This window comes from Bubalus kerabau, chromosome 8 (genome assembly GCF_029407905.1).
Source record: "Bubalus kerabau isolate K-KA32 ecotype Philippines breed swamp buffalo chromosome 8, PCC_UOA_SB_1v2, whole genome shotgun sequence".
In the NCBI taxonomy this organism is placed as follows: domain Eukaryota; kingdom Metazoa; phylum Chordata; class Mammalia; order Artiodactyla; family Bovidae; genus Bubalus; species Bubalus kerabau.
Genome location: NC_073631.1, coordinates 102341808 through 102362041, shown reverse-complemented (window position 1 = coordinate 102362041; position 20234 = coordinate 102341808). Strand labels below are relative to the sequence as shown.

The 20234-nt window shown below is 44.6% G+C and overlaps 2 protein-coding genes across 3 annotated transcripts in view; both read left to right on the top strand.

Moving 5' to 3' along the window:
* The window catches only part of LOC129659537 (solute carrier family 23 member 2-like), a 43598-nt gene extending 35619 nt beyond the window's left edge, over positions 1 to 7979 (top strand). The window contains exons 4-5 of the mRNA XM_055590993.1: positions 3610 to 3769; positions 6428 to 7979. Of these exons, the coding sequence (XP_055446968.1) occupies positions 3610 to 3769; positions 6428 to 6625 (358 nt within the window). The 3' untranslated portion in view covers positions 6626 to 7979. The remainder of the gene's footprint in view (positions 1 to 3609; positions 3770 to 6427) is intronic.
* Positions 1 to 20234, top strand: part of LOC129659535 (solute carrier family 23 member 1-like) — a 246646-nt gene that overhangs the window by 111447 nt on the left and 114965 nt on the right. For both annotated transcript variants that reach the window (XM_055590989.1, XM_055590990.1), the window contains 2 exons: positions 18016 to 18197; positions 19844 to 19964. In XM_055590989.1, the coding sequence (XP_055446964.1) occupies positions 18016 to 18197; positions 19844 to 19964 (303 nt within the window). The remainder of the gene's footprint in view (positions 1 to 18015; positions 18198 to 19843; positions 19965 to 20234) is intronic.

Genomic DNA, 20234 nt, shown 5'->3' with positions numbered 1-20234 from the left:
CTTTTTTTTTAGGACATAGGAATACACTCTAGTAAATTAATGGAAACAATTCATCTTGCTCTTGAACATAAAATGTATTTAGTAGTTTCAAAAAGGTAGAGGGAATTCCCTGGTGGTTCAGTGGTGAGGACTCAGTGCTTTTGATGCAAGTTCCCTTGGTGGGAACTAAGATTCTGCAAGCTGAGAGGTGCAACCAAAAAAAAAAAAAAAAAAAAAAGATAAAAAGTGCATCTATCATGTTAGTACATTATCCCAACTACATGTAATATCTTGAAAAAAATAACATGAACAGACTTAGAAAAATGCTGAACTCCTTGAAAATTTTGAAATATCCCTTAAATAAGTTCTAAGTTAGGGATATAATAACAGAAAATATTTTTTAAGTGAAAACAAATCTCACCATCAGTAAAACTGTTTTAAATATATTTTGGCAGTGTCTAATTTCTATGTAATGAGTAAAACAGTTTATAGACAAGGAAAAACAGACATAAAAATCACATCTTTTGTGACTTAATGAAATGCAAATTCACTTTTGTCAGGATTTCATTATATGCCTATTAAACTAAAAAAATGAAAGCGAGAAAACCCAGTGTTGATAGATTTCGTAATACTAACCTTGGTGCTGGAGGGATAGAAGAGAAAACTAGACTTCTCTGCCCTCATGGAACCCAGTAATACTGAAATGGCTGGGGCCACGGTGGTATAGCAATGATGGATTGTTTATAACTGTAAACTGTTTAAAGAATCCCTGAGAGTGAGTTACTGTAAATGACTAGTTAGTATAAGGGCTAACCAGGAAATATGTAACTAGAATATAAGTGGGAATTTTGTCTCACTCACTGTGGTATTTCCAATACCTGACAACCAGTGCCTCCCACAGAGCAAGTCCTCAGTAAATATTTGTTGAATTAATGAAATATGCATATGGAATCACAGCAAAAACCTGAAACACAAATCTTGGATTACATACTGTCTGTACCTATGATATACAAAGGTGTCTATGTCCATTTTAAAACCTCAAAAGGGATTTTGCAATGATATAGTGTGTTTCCCTTCTCTGTCAAGATACTTATCTTCATAATTTCTATGAATTTTTAATTGACGTATAATTAATTTACAATGGGAATTTACAAGAGGAACTAAAAAGCCTCTTGATGAAAGTGAAAGTGGAGAGTGAAAAAGTTGGCTTAAAGCTCAACATTCAGAAAACGAAGATCATGGCATCTGGTCCCATCACTTCATGGCAAATAGATGGGGAAACAGTGGAGACAGTGTCAGACTTTATTTTTTTGGGCTCCAAAATCACTGCAGATGGTGACTGCAGCCATGAAATTAAAAGACGCTTACTCCTTGGAAGAAAAGTTATGACCAACCTAGATAGCATATTGAAAAGCAGAGACATTACTTTGCCAACAAAGGTTCATCTAGTCAAGGCTATGGTTTTTCCAGTGGTCATGTATGGATGTGAGAGTTGGACTGTGAGGAAAGCTGAGCGCCAAAGAATTGATGCTTTTGAACTGTGGTGTTGGAGAAGACTCTTGAGAGTCCCTTGGACTGCAAGGAGATCCAACCAGTCCATTCTGAAAGAGATCAGCCCTGGGATTTCTTTGAAAGGAATGATGCTAATGCTGAATTCCAGTACTTTGGCCACCTCATGCGTCTCACTGGAAAAGACCCTGATGCTGGGAGGGATTGGGGGCAAGAGGAGAAGGGGACGACAGAGGATGAGATGGCTGGATGGCATCACTGACTTGATGGACATGAGTCTGAGTGAACTCCAGGAGCTGGTGATGGACAGGGAGGCCTGGCATGCTGCAATTCATGGGGTCGCAAAGAGTCAGACACGACTGAGTGACTGAACTGAACTGAATTTACAATGTTGTTACTTTCAAGTATATAGCAAATTGATTCAGTTATACATATATATATATAAATGTATATTATATATATAGATTCTTTTTCATTATAGATTATTATAAAATAGATTATAGTTCCCTGTGCTATACAGAAAGTCCTTGTTGTTTACCTATTTTATATATATAATAGTGTATACATGTTAATCCCAAATTCCTAATTTATCTCTCCCCACCATAATTTTTTTAACTAAAAAATCATTCATACATACCCATTCCATCACCCATGTTTCCTGCCCTGTGTGTGCCATATATTCTAATCTATTTTGGAGCCTTATGGGTCTAGATTTATGAATCTAGATCAGTTATTCTCAACCCTGGCTGATGTTAGAATCACCTGGAGGTCTAAGCTCTCTCCATGCCTGGGTGCACCTCTTGATCAGCCGGTGAACTCATCTGAGGCTGATGCTCAGCCCTTGCTAGGTCCTATGTTCAGCCAGGACAAAATCCAGTTAGGCAGTAAAACTCTTTCGTATACTTTATATTTTCATTAAATAAAATGGGTTCGTTCTCAAGAAGACTCTTTAAGCTATCTTCATGGAATCCTGATTTCAAAAGTACTCTTCTAGTATTGTTAAGAACAAGTATCTAAACTGGGTAAGGTATACTATGACAAATGCAAGCAAGAGGCTAAGATCCTGTTCCACTCTCCCTCCGCACCAGCTCTATTATAATATGCAGGTGAGGAGACTAGGTCAGCCTTAACAGCTTCTGACCTTCTAGTAAGACAGGGTTATTGGAGGTTGATTTATCAGGCTATGTTCACCTTGAAGGGAGACAAGTCAGATGGACACTGCTGGAAGTTCTCACAGAGGCAGAGTGAGACACTGACCAGGAAGAAGGAAGGCTTGTGTGGGGGACACGCCCTGATAATGGACCTCAAGCATGTTCAGTCCATGTGATAGAAAGGAGCCTGGAGGCAGAGGTCTGGAATCACCTTTCATTTTTGAAGGCGCAAAGGAATCTGGCCACCCAGATTCTAGGCTGTGCATCTCTTGTCAGTGGGGGAACTTGACGTGTGTGCACTGTGCTTTGATCCTGGGGTCTGGGGAAGTTTCTGTGGGACTGAGGAAGACAGTGGCACCCACCAAATGTGTTCCCTGAGCTCTGTGCTGCCCCAGATCATTTCCCAGTATGTGACTCTCTGCTCCTGGGCTCACATCTCCAGGACTGGGATTAGGTCTGCTGGTCTTATCCTCCCCACCTCTCCTACCTGACCAAAGTTTGGCACAGTTTGTGGATCTGACTTGGAGATTGATAGGAGTTCCCTTGGAGAAGGCAATGGCACCCCACTCCAGTACTCTTGCCTGGAAAATCCAGTGGACAGAGGAGCCAGGTAGGCTGCAGTCCATGGGGTCGTGAAGAGTCAGACATAACTGAGTGACTTCACTTTCACTTTTCCCTTTCTTGCATTAAAGAAGGAAATGGCAACCCACTCCAGTGTTCTTGCCTGGAGAATCCCAGGGACGGGGGAGCCTGGTGGGCTGCCGTCTATGGGCTTGCACAGTGTCAGACACGACTGAAGCGACTTAGCAGCAGCAGCAGCAGCAGGAGTTCCCTATAACTGAGAACTGCAGGACTCATGTGTTGCCCTGAAACCAAGGGAGGACTTGGGATGAAAAAGCCTCTGCTGGGGCCAGTGACAGGCCAGTGTTAAAGGGGCTAATGGGTAACTGTCTCCTTTCCCCTCCTCCAGGCTGCCCATTCTCCAGGGAGGCACATTTGCTTTCTTGGGACCCTCCCTGGCCATGCTGTCTCTTCCCACCTGGAAGTGCCCCGCGTGGACACTCAATGCCAGCCAGGTGAACACCAGCTCACCTGAATTCATTGAGGAATGGCAGAAGAGGATCCGAGAGGTATTGGGTTGAGGGGTGGGGTGCGAGGAATGGGGTGGTCCTCAAAAGGGGCTTCGGAGTTGACTCATTTTCTCAGCTCACTGCTAAGCAAGATTTCAAACTTTAAGACACATGGTCCTTGTTTAATTCAGTTGTGTCATTCAGGGAAAGAAACTGGTGGCCTTGAAGCAGGCTTTAAAGTTTGGCCATGCTCCAGGATAAGTTGAGCTGAGTGAGTGTTAGTCGCTCAGTCGTGTCCGATTCTTTGCAACCCCCTGGACTGTAGCCCACCAGGCTCCTCTTTCCATGGAATTCCCCAGGCAAGAATCCTGGAGTGGGTAGCCATGCCTTCCTCCAGGGAATCTTCCCAACCTAGGGATGGAATCCTGATCTCCTGCACTGCAGGCAGATTCTGTACACTCTGAATCACCAGGAAGCCCGTGCTCCAGGTTGGCTTATCTAAATGATAGATTAGGAAGCCAGCACACAGGATTGTCAGCAGAAAGCCCAGCCACACCCTCAGGGACAGTAGGCCTCATAGCTTGCAGACTCTAACATCCTCACCTGGCTTCGGAGGTGAGGTGTCAAGCATGTCTCATGGGTGGAATAATATATGAGAGGGAAGGTCGCCTCAGATTTCTAGGAAGTCCAATCATCTCCCTCCCAGCTTGACCTTAAATATGTAAGCCTGGAGCGGCTCAAAGGCCCCCCTCCTCTGGAGCAGGGGCAGAGTTACACAAACACTATAAGGTGTAGGGTTCTTCTTGTTGTTGTTCAGTCTCACAGTCATGACTGACACTTTGTTACCCCATGGACTGCAGCATGCCAGGCCTCCCCATCCATCACCAGCTCCCAGAGTTGACTCAAACTCATGTCCATTGAGTCAGTAATGCCATCCAACCATCTCGTCCTCTGTCATCCCCTTCTCCTCCCACCTTCAATCTTTCCTAGCATCAGGGTCTTTTGAAATCACTCAGTTATTCACATCAGGTGGCCATAGTACTGGAGTTTCAGCTTCAGCATCAGTCCTTCCAAAGAATATTCAGGGTTGATTTCCTTTAGGATGGACTGGTTGGCTCTCCTTGCAGTCCAGGGGACTCTTAAGAGTCTTCTCCAACACCACAGTTCGAAGGCATTAGTTCTTCAACTCTCAGCCTTCATTATGATCGAACTCTTAAATTCATACATCACTACTGGAAAAACCATAGCTTTGTGTAGATGGACCTTTCTTGACAAAGTCATGTCTCTGCTTTTTAATATGCTGTCTAGGTTGGTCATACTTTATCTTCCAAGAAGCAAGCATCTTTTAATTTCATGGATGCAGTCACCATCTGCAGTGATTTGGGAGCCCAAGAAAATAAAGTCTGTCACTGTTTCCATCATCTCCCCATCTATTAGCCATGAAGTGATGGAACCAGATGACACAATTTAGTTTTCTGAATGTTGAGCTTTAAGCCAGCTTTTTCATTCTCCTCTTTCACTTTCATCAAAAGGCTCTTTAGTTTCTCTTTACTTTCCACCGTAAATGCGGTGTCATCTGCATATCTGAGGTTATTAATATTTCTCCTGGCACTCCTGAGTCCATTTGTGCTTCATCCAACCTGGCATTTCACAACATGTACTGTGCATGTAAGTTAAATAAGCAGGGTGACAGTATACAGCCTTGACATACTCCTTTCCCAATTTGCAACCTGTCCGTTGTTCTGTGTCCGGTTCTAACTGTTGCTTCTTGACTTGCATACAGGTTTCTCAGGAGGTAGGTAAGGTGGTCTGGTATTCCCATCCCTTAAAGAATTTTCCACAGTTTGTTGTGATCCACACAGTCAAAGGTTCTAGTGTAGTCAATGAAGCAGAAGTAAATGTTTTTCCGGAATATCCTTGCTTTCTCTATGATCCATCTAATATTGGCAATATGGTCTCTGGTTCCTATGCCTTTTCTAAATCCAGCTTGAACATCTGGAAGTTCACGGTTCACGCATTGCTGAAGCCTGACTTGAAGGATTTTGAGCATTACCTTGCTAGCATGTAAAATGAGTGCAATTGCGGGGTGGTTTGAACTTTCTTTGGCATTGCCCTTCTTTGGGATTGAAATGAAAACTGACCTTTTCCAGTCCTTCTAGTACAAGGTAGTTTGCTCAGGCATTACTCTAGCCCTCACTTACTGTCTTAGTGTGCCTCCCCCAGGCTCACTAGGACTGGACCAAAGGCATTCCAAAATTCAGGGCTATGGACCTAGAGCAGAGTCTGTTAGTAGATATCCCTGGGAGTCTAGCTGACAAGCCTTAGTGAAGCCAGGGTCCATCCAGCATCCCACCCAGTCCAAGTTCAGCAGCCTCATGGCTGCAGTAAGGGTCACATCCTCAGAACGTGACAGATGAAGGAAGAGGGAATACAGAGGAGACACATTCCTAACAAGATTCCTATTCTTACCCAAGTGTGACCAATGAGAGGGAATAGAATTGACAAAACACTCCAATGGGGGGTGGGGCGGAGGGACAATGATGTAACTCCTCATCTGACTCCAAAGGCCTGGAAACAGGAGTGCTGATATCTGGGGGCAGGAGAAGACAGATGTCCCAGCTCAAGCAGCAAGCGAAAATGTTCTTCCTCTGCCTTTTGGTTCTGCTGAGTCCCTCAAAGGATTGGATAGCACTCATTCACATTGGGTGGGCTTCCCAGGTGCCACTAATGGTGAAGAACCCGACTGCCAGTGCAGGAGACATAAGAGACATGGGTCCAATCCCTGGGTCAAGAAGATCCCCTGGAGAAGAGCACACCAGTATTCTTGCCTGGAATATAACCAGTACAAACCAGCTCCAATATTCTTGCCTGGAGAATCCTGTGGACAGAGGAGTCTGGCAGACTGCTGTCCATTGAGTCACTAAAAGTCTGACATGACTGAAGTGATTTAACAGAGAGAGATACTCATTTTGGGTAGGGCCATCTGCTTCATTCAGTTCACCAATTCAAATACTAATCTCCTCTGGAAACACCGCAGAAATAATGTTTTATCAGCTGTCTGGGCATCCCTCAGTCCAGTTGACGTATAAAATTCACCATCAAATTGTGTATATGTTCCAATTTAGTAAACACTCGGAGAAGGCAATGGCACCCCACTCCAGTACTCTTGCCTGGAAAATCCCATGGACGCAGGATCCTGATGCGCAAAGTCCATGGGGTCGCTAAGAGTCAGACATGACTGAGCGACTTCAGTTTCACTTTTCACTTTCATGCATTGGAGAAGGAAATGGCAACCCACTCCAGTGTTCTTGCCTGGAGAATCCCAGGGTTGGGGGAGCCATGTGGGCTGCCATCTTGGGGTCGCACAGAGTCAGACATGACTGAAGTGACTTAGCAGCAGCCGCAGCAGCAGCAAATACATTTCTGAAATGGATGTTCCAGTTTACCCTCCTGCCAGCATCATATGTGAGTCCCAGTTACTCCACAATCTCACCAACATTTTCTAGATTTTTCATGTTAGCCACTCTACTGAGTGCACTATGGTAAACTTGTATCATTCTTTCATGATGCTATTGAATGATACAGAATTAACTGTAATTGTCCTCATCTTATAGGTCTATTTGAACACCTGGACTCATTTCTGCTCCTATGCTTGCCACATTAACAGGTGTGTTTGTGTGTGTGTGTATGTGTGTATATGCTCAGTCGTGTATGATTCTTTGTGACCCCGTGGACTGTAGCCTGCCAGGCTCCTCTGTGCATGAAATGTTCCAGGCAAGAATACTGGAGTATGTTGCCATTTCCTAAACCAACAGATCTTCCTCACCTAGAGATCAAACCCGAGTCTCTTGCATCTCCTTCATTGGTAGGCAGATTCTTTACTACTGTGCCACCTGGGAAGCCCTTTAACCAGTGACTAGACATTACTTTACCAACAAAGGTCTGTCTAGTCAAGGCTATGGTTTTTCCAGTGGTCATGTATGGATGTGAAAGTTGGATTGTGAAGAAAGCCGAGTGCAGAAGAATTGATGCTTTTGAACTGTGGTGTTGGAGAAGACTCTTGAGAGTCCCTTGGACTGCAAGGAGATCCAACCAGTCCATTGTGAAGGAGATCAGTCCTGGGTGTTCTTTGGAAGGAATGATGCTAAAGCTGAAACTCCAGTTCTTTGGCCACCCCATGCGAAGAGTTGACTCATTGGAAAAGACTCTGATGCTGGGAGGGATTGGGGGCAGGAGGAGAAGGGGACGACAGAGAATGAGATGGCTGGATGGCATCACTGATTCGATGGACGTGAGTCTGAGTGAACTCTGGGAGTTGATGGACAGGAAGCCCTGGCGTGCTGCGATTCATGGGGTCGCAAAGAGTCGGACACGACTGAGCGACTGAACTGAAATGAGAGTTTAATATAATATAGATTTTGTTATTTATCATTATTTCTGTGACTTTCATTTCATCAAGTATCATGTAAATCACCTGTGAACTCATAGTTAGTCTATGACCTGTCTATGACCTTTTAATCTCAAAGTTCACACAGACCACGTCCTAAGTATGCCAGCATCACTGTCGGTACTGGCTACTTTCACAGTGTTCATTCCCTGTTGTCCATTCAGTACAGCCCAGTATACTTTGGGACTAGCTTTGTTAGATGTGTTTCAGTTTCATAGAACCAACTATGATGCCAGCACCCCTCATCCCAGATTGAAGATGTATCTAGAAGTATGACTAAGAAATCATTTTCTTATTCCCATTTAAACACAATGGGCAAAAGTAGCATTATTTGATGCAAGATTGGTGACTCCAATTCTTTCTGCCACCATCTTTTTTTTTTCCCATGATGAGCCCTTCTCAACCCATTTTTTTTGCTCCTAGAGGGGGTTTTGAGTTTTCTCCCATAACTTTTAATTAGTGGGCAGGAAAAATAACATTGCTAAACCTTCCTTTGTGTGTCCTTTCCTAAGGTACTTTCACATGATTTAATAAATATATTGTCACTGGATTCTTTCCACGGGGTAGGATGCATCCTGAAAAACACCAGACTTTCCAATCTGGCCCATAAATACCATCAGAATACTAGCAACTCAAATTATGTTGATTCTAGTATTCCATCTTAAGGAACCCAACTAAAGCTCTAGTCCTGGGAAAATAAGATTTCTTTACCCTCTGCTGCAACTGCTCCACTGGCGCCTCACTTTTGTGCCCCATTTTCAGCTTGATCTTGAGCTTACACTGTTACCCCGCAAAGCCTGCCCTTCTGTCTTTGTCACCCACATTTTATTGCTTCAAGCACATATCCTAATTTTGCTGTAGTTTTGCTGCTTTGGGGTGAAGTGTCATGAAATATGGAGAAGGCAATGGCACCCCACACTAGTACTCTTGCCTGGAAAAGCCCATGGACGGAGGAGCCTGGTAGGCTGCAGTCCATGGGGTCGCAAAGAGTCAGACATGACTGAGCAACTTCACTTTCCCTTTTCCCTTTCATCCATTGGAGAAGGCAATGGCACCCCACTCCAGTGTTCTTGCCTGGAGAATCCCAGGGACAAGGGAGCCTGGTGGGTTGCCGTCTATGGGGTCACACAGAGTCGGACACGACTGAAGCAACTTAGCAGTAGCAGCAGCAGTCATGAAGTATGAAAAGATCAATGGATATTGTATTTCTTGCTCCATTCCTGTCATGTTCATGCTGTGAAAAGTGATCCTTGAGCTGTTTAATATATAAGTCGATCTTCATGGTGATTTCAGTCTGGGTTGCTAGTCCCTATATCGTAGCCTGGGCCAGGGCTTCAGTGATAGGATAAGCAAAGTTCAAATCAGAAACACTGTCCATACCAGGTTTTTCTTGTTGTTCAGGCAGTAAGTCATGTCTGACTCTGCGACCCCATGGACTGCAGCAGGCCAGGCTTCCCTGTCCTTCACTGTCTCCTGGAGTTTGCTGAAACTCATGTCCATTGAGTTGGTGATGCCATCCAACCATCTCATGCTCTGTCACCCCCTTCTCCTCCTGTCCTCAATTTTTCCCCAGCATCAGGATCTTCTCCAACGAGTCAGCTCTTCACATCAAGTGGCCAAAGTATTGGAGTTTCAGCTTCCAATGAATATTCAGGGTTGATTTCCTTTAGGATTAACTGGTTTGATCTCCTTGCTGTCCAAGGGACTCTCAAGAGTCTTCTCCAGCACCACAGTTCTCCAGAACCACCAGGTTTTTAAAGAGTGCTAAAAACCTTCCCTACTCTGTGGAATGTCGGGTTCGGGCAGCCTACCAGCTCTGTGATGGGCCATTTATCCTCATGTTCTCCCACCAGAGGCACCTGTGCCCATCACTGTCATCAATCAATCAATCATTGTCATCAATCTGGATCATCCTGGGAAACACAAACAATGTCAGATAGAGATGGAGATTGTGCAATTTGTGAGCCCACGTGTGCATGGCTTGTGACCCGAGGTGTCATCTCCTGGACCCTAGTGACTACATTCAAAGTCATACTTCCCTCCTCTTTTGTAAGACACAGGGACATTGATATGAACCACCAGTATTTGAGATTTGACTATTAAGTCCTGTCCCATAAAAGGTGAAATTTCAGTACAGCCTCTATGACCGACTTGCCAGACCAAACTGCTAGTCCATTGGCCACAGCTTGAGAACCTAAAATTCTAAAGGGATGATTCTGGGCAATTTCATGTCCACTAACACATCACACACATTGTTCATTGGCTGGAATTAGACTTGCCTTCCTTCTCCATCAAAGCCCTTCTACTGAAATGTTACACTCTTTCAGTCTCAGTCTTTCTCAGGTGGGTGAGAAGCACCTTCAGCAAGACTGCAACTTGCTTTTTGAATTCAAAGACCCACATAGTGAGATCCAAATCTTGGTTGCTAGAGTTAGATTATCTTGTGAAGTAGTGCCCACCCAGGGAAGGCAGGGACTGTCACTTATTCATGGATCCTATGAACTCCTCCTTGTGTAACCATGTTTTCTTCTCCTGAATGTAACTATTTCCTTTTAATCAGCAAGTTCTGTTGATGAGACTTAACATGCGTGCAGGCCCCTTCCTTATTTGAATGTCTTTCTGACATCATTCAAGATATCATTGAGATTTCTGATCTTGGAGTTATTTGGTGCCAGTCAGTAGTGCTCTAATTCCAAACAGTGCTGAGTAGCAAACTAGTTAGGAATGGCCTTTGAGAGGGAGAGTGGCTGAGTAGCTCCTTTGGGCCACCTCTGCACCAAATGCCCCACTCAGAGCTGAAGCATCTGGCATCTGCCAGGGTCAGCCCTCATTTGGCATGGACTCAACCACCAACACTTCTGTTATCTCAGGAGTGCTGTGCTGGTTGGGATGCTGGTCTGAGACCAGTCTGAGCCATAACTTGTGAATTTCAGCCAGAACTTTCTGCTGTTCTTCCCTTTCAAAAACAGCCTTTCTGCACATGCCTGTGCTCTGATGTGCAGTCCAAGAGCACACCAGACGCAATGTACTTCAGTGATCTATCAAGTCCTTGTGCTTCCTTTCTTTTCTCAAGGTGGACTCAGAGTTAACAGGGGTTTTTAGTATTTAATAAACTTTTCCATGTACCTCTAGACCAAGACATACCTAAGGATTCACTTGTCAAGCTGGAGGGCCCTGGATTTTTGCCAGGTCAACTGGCTAACCTGCGAATGCCTTTTGTCGAACCACTTTTTTCAAAGCAGGGTGTATTTCTTGTTCAGTGCAGCCCATTTGTATTATATCATCAATAGCATGAATCACAAAACACATGTGGTTTGAGGTTTGGTTTTATTTCTACTCTCCCCCAGGGAGGCAATACTTGGCTTTGGTAAGTGCAAATTAAAACTAAGCAAACTACAGATGGTGACTGCAGCCATGAAATTAAAAGACGCTTAGTCCTTGGAAGGAAAGTTATGACCAACCTAGATAGCATATTCAAAAGCAGAGACATTACTTTGCCAACCAAGGTCCATCTAGTCAAGGCTATGATTTTTCCAGTGGTCATGTATGGATGTGAGAGTTGGACTGTGAAGAAAGCTGAGTGCCGAAGAATTGATGCTTTTGAACTGTGGAGTTGGAGAAGACTCTTGAGAGTCCCTTGGACTGCAAGGAGATCCAACAAGTCCATTCTGAAGGAGATCAGCCCTGGGATTTCTTTGGAGGGAATGATGCTGAAGCTGAAACTCCAGTACTTTGGCCACCTCATGCGAAGAGTTGACTCATTGAAAAAGACTCTGATGCTGGGAGGGATTGGGGGCAGGAGGAGAAGGGGACGACAGAGGATGAGATGGCTGGATGGTATCACTGAGTCGATGGACATGAGTCTGAGTGAACTCTGGGAGTTGGTGATGGATAGGGAGGCCTGGTGTGCTGCGATTCATGGGGTCGCAAAGAGTCGGGACACGACTGAGAGACTGAACTGAACTGAAAGAATAAGAAGTGGAAATTTTAATTAACTATCAAGTTAAGAAAAAAAAGGGGGGGATTTTATTCGAGCCAAACTGAGGATTATAACCCAGGGAGCAGATTGTCAGGAAGCTCTGTGAACTGTATCACCTGTTAGAAGTCAAAGGCATAGTCATATACATTTTTGAGAAAAAGGATCATATGTTAAAATGACATACTGATATTTCATGTAAAGTTCACCAGGGATACATTGTCCAGGTAAGCACATAGAAGGGAGCAGCAGGTCACCATGACTCCCAACAGACCTGAGACAGAACACTATTCTTTCAAGAAGTTACCTTGCTACAACCTAGAGGGGTGGGATGAGCAGGAAGATGGGAGAGACGTTCAAGAAGGAGGGAACATATGTGTACGTATGGCTGATTCATGTTGATGTTTGGCAGAAACCAACACAATTCTGTAAAGCACTAATCCTTCAATTAAAAGATAAATAAAAAATTAAAGAAGTTACATTGTTACCATCAGAAGAAAGAAAAAAAAAAACACACTGCTTTACAGTTTATCTGGCCCTTCCATCTTTGAAGAGCTCCGGTTAATGTGTAATGTGGGTGGACACTGCATTTTAGGGAGGGAGGAGGCCCAAAAAAACAGAAGGAATTTAATATTTAATTTTTTTTCTTGTCTTCCTTTGTTGTTGTTGTTCAGTCGCTCAGTTGTGTCTGAGTCTTTGTGACCCCATGGACTGCAGCATGCAGGCTTCCCTGTCCTTCACCATCACCCAGAGTTTGCTCAAACTCATGTCCATTGAGCTGGTGATGCCATCCATCCATCTCATCCTCTGCCGTCCCCTTCTCCTCCTGCCTCCAATCTTTCCCAGCATCAGGGTCTTTTCCAGTGTGTCAGCTCTTCACATCAGGTGACCAAAGGATTGGAGCTTCAGCTTCAGCATCAGCCTTTCCAATGAATATTCAGGATTTATTTCTTTTATAAATCCTGGTTTGATCTCTTTGCAGTCCAAGGGACTCTCAAGAGTCTTTTCCAGCACCACAGTTCAAAAGTATCAATTCTTTGGTGCTGAGCCTTCTTTATGGTCCAGCTCTCACATCCATACATTAGGACTGGAAAAACCACAGCTTTGACTATACAGACCTTTGTTGGCAAAGTAATGTCTCTGCTTTTTTAATATACTGTCTAAGTTTATTATAGCTTTTCTTCCAAGGAGCAATCATCTTTTGTATTTAATTTTTTTTCTTGTCTGCCTTAAAATATGAATTTTATTTCATCAGTTTCTTTACCCTGATCTGCTAGATGCCAGGGGCACTATTTCCCTTTCACTTAGACTTACTGAGAACTGCTGGGGTCCAGCCCCGGTGGAGTCAGGGGTTTTGAAGGGAAGAGGGCATTGGCGATCAGGAAACAACAGCTTATTTAAATGTTAATTAAAGATATAAAGAGTGGTTAAATAAGGATAGCTCAGTGAGGAAATTCAGTGGAGAAAAGAGGCTGAATAATTCAGCCAGAAGTTGACGGAAAGAACGACATGGGGAGACCAAGCTTCGGTGAACAAGGCCCGCACATTGTTTTCCAAAGTAGTTTTTATACCTTAAGTTATGCACAGAGGATAATGGGGGAAGGGGTAGAGTCATGCAGTAAGCCAGGCTTTCCTCCTGCAAACTTATCATATGCAAAAGGTTAGGTGATGTGCATCATCTTCTGGCCCAGAGGCCTGTTAACATTTTAAGACCCTTTCTTCAGAAAACTTAGTTTTCTCTAAAGGTGATTAGTCAGGCGCCACCCTCCAAAAGCATTAGATAAAGTTGCATTCCTATAGGGCAAAGGTGTGGTGGACTATAACAAGAAAAAGAATTAACTCAAGGGTCCAATGTTACAAACATTAAAGCTACTACTTACACCAATTATATTAATCAATACACTGCCAGGGACACAGCAGCAAACTTAGCAGCAAACATTGGCCCAACAAGTGAAAAACCCTTCACCAATACAATTTCTAATCAATCTTTTAACTGCTCAAAGGAATCTGTATTTAGACAGTTTAGAACATCTCATGCCTCTCAGGGTTGTGAACTAAACCACTCTTGTCATGCCCAGGACAGCCCCCCGCCCCGTAAAGTCAGAGGTGTAGGTGAGAGCACAAAGCAGTAAAGTAGGCAGACTCTGGTTTTGGGGGTAGATGCTCAAGAATTTCCAGGGGGACTCCTGAGGCTCGATCCCGCCTTTGCGTATGCCGAGCCTCCTTCCTCATGACCTTTGCCACGGGCGGAGCTCCTGCTTCCCGCAGAGAACTACCATTCCTTTTTTTAAAACTTATTTTTGGCTGGGCTGGGCTTTCGTCGCTGCGCATGGGCAAGCGGGGGCTACTCTCTAGTTGTGGTGCGTGGGCTTCTCGTTTCAGTGGCTTCTCTTGTTGCGGAGCGTGGGCTCCAGGGTACCTGGGCTTCAGTAGGTGAGGCACGTGGGGTCAGTAGTTGCGGCTCCCGGGCTCTAGAGCACAGGTTCAATAGTTGTGGCCCATGGGCTTAGTTGCTCTGCGGCATGTGGGATCTTCCTGGATCAGGGATGGAACCCGTGTGTCCTGCACTGGCAAGTGGATTCTTTGTCACTGAGTGACCAGGGAAGACCCAAGCACTATAATTTCTTATACAAGAATCTCTTGTCTTCGTACTATCTGAGAAGAAAGGTCCAACAAGTTAATTTGTCTCCTCTCCTGCCCGAGCTCTTCTGTTGCTCAAATCCTTCCTGTGTTCTAATGACGTGGCTGCTCTAACACTGTAATAGTCAGAAGCCGTTACCTTGTTCTGAGGACACAGTACTAGTAGTGAGAGGATGTTTAGGGATGTGGGTCATGCTGAGCCTGCACCGAGCACAGGATCCCAAGCGACAGACATAACCGTGTTTCTTTAGTGCGTTCACTATTCTTGTGTTTCTGAGTCCTCTAAAGCAAGAGTCAGCAAGCTGTGGCTCTTGGACCAAATCTAGCCTGTAATCTGTTTTGTGCTGTGCTCAGTCGTGTCTGACCCTTTGTGACCCCGTGGACTGTAGCCCACCAGGCTCCTCTGTCCATGGGGATTCTCCCGGAAAGAACATTGGAGTGGGTTGCTATGCCCTCCTCCAGGGGATTTTGCCAACTCAGGGATTGAAGCCAGTTCTCCTGCATTGCAGGTGGATTCTTCACTGTCTGAGCCACCAGGGAAGCCCAAGAATACTAGAGTGGGTAGCCTATCCCTTGTCCAGGGGCTCTTCCTGACCCAGGAATCAAACTGGTGTCGCCTGCATTGCAAGTGGTTTCCTTACCAGCTGAGTTACCAGGGAAGTTACCCAATCTGTTTTCTACTCCTTACCAATTAAGAATAGTTTTTACATTTTATTTATTTATTTACTATTGGCTACACCATGCTGCCAGGTGTGTGGGATTGAACCTTTGTCTCCTGACATGGAAGGGTGGAGTTGTAACCACTGGACCGCCAGGGAAGCCCTGGGTTTTACATTTTTAAGTTGTTTAAAATTTAAAAAAGAATATGTGACAGATATTACACGTGGCCCACAAAACCTGAAATGTTTACTATCTGACCAGTTACAGAAAAAGTTTGCCAACCCCTGCTCTAAAGCACAGGGCCCAGGGTAGGGGTTCCTCTTGCCCAGATCCAGAACAGTAGCCTCCACTCTTTCTTTCTCACATCACTTCCAAGTGTCTGAGAGTGAGCGCAAACCCAGAGTCGTAGCTGTGGTATTTTAGCTCCATCTGCTGGTCCAGGGCTTTTCACCAGTGCTGAAAACATGGGAAAGTTTTTGCAAGTTTCAACTTCCTTTCACTGATCAATGGATTGGTTTAATTCACTGAGCCAGCCTATTGGAATTCAAGGTAGATTTTTCCATGTTTCACTGGGTTCTATTTGTTGACACACATCTCAAGTCTTGAAACCACCAATGGTTAGCAGTCCAACTCTACATCACAATAGTAGCCACAAATGAAAGTGAGGCATATACAGGACCAATAGTCATGTCATTTCTTTCTGGGAGATAAGAAGTAATAGAGAGGACAGGTAAATAGTCATTATGTTGTAAGAAAATGGTGGTAGGGAAGAGATGGCGAGCTCAGGTTTCAACACATTAGACCAATTTAAACTTCACCTTCTGGTATTATGGTAGTTTAAAAATTCTTATATTCTTGTGTATGCTTATTTATAATTGAAATGAATGACAGCAATGATAAAATGGCTAGGTGGGAGAAATTAGGATTGTTTTGTTACTATAAGTTATTCATGCGACTCAGGAAGTGGTATAGTGTTATTTGAAAGTGGACTTGAGTTCACTGTAAATGTTTATTGCAAACTCTAGGGCAACCACTAAAGGGAAAACAATGGATAATAGTTATGCTAAGAAAGGAGAGAAAATGGAGTCATATAAAAATGTCAGTTAAAACCACCAACGGCAGAAAAAGAGTAGAAGACAAAAAAAGAAATGAAGACCAAGGGCAACAAATAGAAAATAGTAATGGATATGGTGAATATTCATCCAACTAGATCAATAATTACTGTGAACATCATTGCTCTAAAGGCACTGATTACAAGACCAGAGATTGTCAGAGTGGATCAAAAAATAAGACCCCACCGTATGTTGTCCAGATGAAACCTACTTTGATTATTAAAAAATTTTATTGGAGTAGAGTTGATTTACAATGTTGTGTTAGTTTCAGATGTACAACAAAGTGAATCAGTTATACATATATCCACTCCTTATGTATAGACCATTACAGAGTACTGAGTCGTGTTCCCCATGCTATACAGCAGGTCTTTATTAGTTATCTGTTTTATATATAGTAGTGTGTATATGTCATCCTCAGTCTTCTAATTTACCCCTCCCCTATCAGGGGATATCCCCTGATAACCATAGATTTGTCTGCTACATCTGTGACTCTATTTCTGTTTTGTAAATAAGTTCATTTGTACCTTTTTAAAAAAGATCTATATATAAGTGATATCATATTATATTTGTCTTTCTCTAGAAACCTACTTTAAATATAAAAATACATGTAGATTAAAAGTAAATAGATGGAGAGGAATATATTAACACTAATCAAAAGAAAGCAGGAATCAGACTTCTTTCTTTCTTTTCTGGGAAATCAGACTTCAAAGCAAGGGATAAAAAAAGAAAGTACAACACCCAAATAAGTAAAGTAAAAAAAGAGAAGTAAACTCAATGAGTCCCATAGCTCAGGGGTTGGCAAACTACAGCCTATGAGCCAGATCTGGCCCATTGCCTGTCTTCTGTTTGTTTTTTGAATGGCCCACAAACTAAAAATGGTTTTATATTTTAAATGGTTGAAAAAAATCAAAAGAAGAATATTTCATGACAAGTCCAAATTGTACAAATACAAATTTCAGGGCCTGCCCATGGAGTTTAATTGGAACATGGGCAAGCTCATTTGTTCCCATCTTGTCTGGAAAAGTTTTGACTGAGCCTGGACAGCCCACAGAACCTCAGCAATTCACTCTCTGTCCCCTTTGCCAGCCTCTGAGTCAGAAAGTAGGAAAACAGAGAAAAGTAAATCAGCAAGACGGTCAATACACTACTGGGTAACACCAGTATTACAAGTCACCAGCATTCTCACCATGATAACCTTGAAGTCTACTTTCTGAAAAACTTCACATAAGGTGAAAATGTCCAACAGACAGTTGGCAATAGAGGACTGGAGAGAGGAATGAGGTAGGAGCTTGCCTTCCATTGGTTCCTTTAGGGTCCAGCTTTGTCCCTTGCCCTGCCTCTGAAGGTACCACCGATCCTGGTGGCCTGGGCAGGGCTGAGGTCCCCGCCCCGCCGCAGGCCCCACCCAACCACAGGCCCCGCCCCGCCGCGGGCCCGCTCTCAGTCAATGAGCCCCACTCTTCCTCTTCAGCTGCAGGGAGCCGTCATGGTTGCCTCCTGTGTCCAGATGCTGGTGGGCTTCTCAGGCCTCATTGGCTTCCTCATGCGCTTCATCGGCCCCTTGACCATTGCTCCCACAATCTCCCTGATGGCCCTGCCTCTCTTCGATTCTGCGGGTGATGACGCCGGGATCCACTGGGGGATTGCTGCCACGTAAGTACCCTCCTGGGTGGGAGGGCCATTTGAGTTCCCTCTAGAGGAAGGTTACCCAGTTAAAAGAGTGAGTCCTGGATATTGGCAAGCTCAGGTGGTTTACAAGTACTTTCATGAACAATTGTTGCTGTTCAGTGGCCAAGCTGTGTCGGACTCTCCCTGACCCCATGGACTGCAACATGCCAGGCTTCCCTGTATATCTCACCATCTCCTGGAGTTTGCCCAAGGTCATGTCCATTGAATAGATGATGCCATCCAACCATGTCATCCTCTGTTACCCTCTTCTCCTTCTGCCTTCAATCTTTCCCGTGTCAGGGTCTTTTCCAATGAGTCAGCTGTTCGCATCAGGTGGCCAAAGTACTGGAGCTTCAGCTTCAGCATCAGTCCTTCCAAAGAGTATTCAGGGTAGATTTCCTTTAAGATTGACTGGTTTGGTCTTGCTTTCCAAGGGACTCTCAAGAGTCTTCTCCAACACCACAGTTCGAAAGCATCAATTCTTCAGCACTCTGCCTTCTTTATTGTCCAGCTCTCACACCCATACATGACTACTGGAAAGACCATAGCTTGGACTAGATGGACCTTTGTCAGCAAAATGATGTCTTTGCTTTTTAACACACTGTCTAGTTTTGTCATAGCTCTCCTGCCAAGAAGCAATTGTCTTCTAATTTCATGGCTGCAGTCACCATCTGAAGTGATTTTAGAGCCCAAGAAGAGGAAATCTGTCACTGCTTCCACATTTCCCCCTTCTATTTGCCATGAAGTGATGGGACCAGATGACATGATCTTAATTTTTTTAATATTGAGTTTTCAGCTGACTTTCACTCTCCTCTTTCACCCTCATCAAGAGGCTTTCTAGTTCATGTACATTATAATACCTTAAAAAGCAGTGAAATGGCAATTTAGAATGTATTATTCCGATTTATTTGTTATTAGTCCTCACAGACAATGAGTTCATCACAGGCAGTGTCTAAAGATATTTAGTGCAGGGTTCACAGATGGCTGATGCTACCTGTCTCTTGCCTCCTAGGTTTTCACTGAGCAAATATTTGTACACCTCCAGCTCCTGGGAAGGGTACAGAGACATAGCCCAGCTCTCAAGCATTTGGTAGTTTAGCAGAGGGTTAAGACTTGAGTCCAAGTACCTGTGATACCAGGAGACACTGATGAGGGTCCCAGAGCGTCAAGCTTGTTCAGGGAATGGGGCGGTGACAGCCAGCTTGTGGGGGATGGAGAGGGCAGGGGAAGAGTGTCAGGAAGGCTTAGGAGTGGGGTGGGGAAGAGGCCCTCAACATTTAAACAGAGCTTTGGAGGAATTTGGCAACAACAGATGGATGTGTTCATTCACATGGGCTTTGACCCTGGCCTCAGTGGCTCCAGTCTGGATCTATGCAGCTGTCATGCTCATTTCTCAGGTCCAAGGAATAGTAGTCCTCTGCCCACTCTTCCTCTTCAGCCACCGGCAGCCTCTGAAAGGGCCCATCCACCTGTTCCCAGCTGGCAGGATGCAGAGCAGGGCCTAGATGAGGACCTTCCTAGCACAGCCCCTGCTCCCCAGACCCAGAGGCACACGGTAGCCCAGCTTCCTGGAGCCTCGCTCTGGATGTGCCTCAGCTCACGAGGTTGGGTGTGGTTTGTTTCTGTTTCAGGACCATCTTCCTCATCGTGCTGTTTTCTCAGTACCTGAAAAACATCGCAGTGCCCGTGCCCGTTTATGGACGAGAGAAGAAGTCTCACGCCTCTAAGTTCTACCTGTTTCAGATCTTCCCTGTAAGAAGCACTCCCCACCCGCCGCCATTCTTAGCTGACTCAACTGGAGAGTGAGGGGCAGCTTCTTGCTCATCCAGATGGGCCTCAAGTCAAATGCTCTCTACCTGCAGTGGCCTCTCCTCCTCGGCCTCCCCTAACTGCTCCTCCCCACCCTGCCCATGGGTGGTGGGAGCATTGGCTTAATGCCCTACAGCTCCTCCCTCAATGCTTCTCTCCTGTGGGAGCAGAGCGCTTGCCCCAGGTTGCTACAGCGGTCGCCAGTGTGGGACG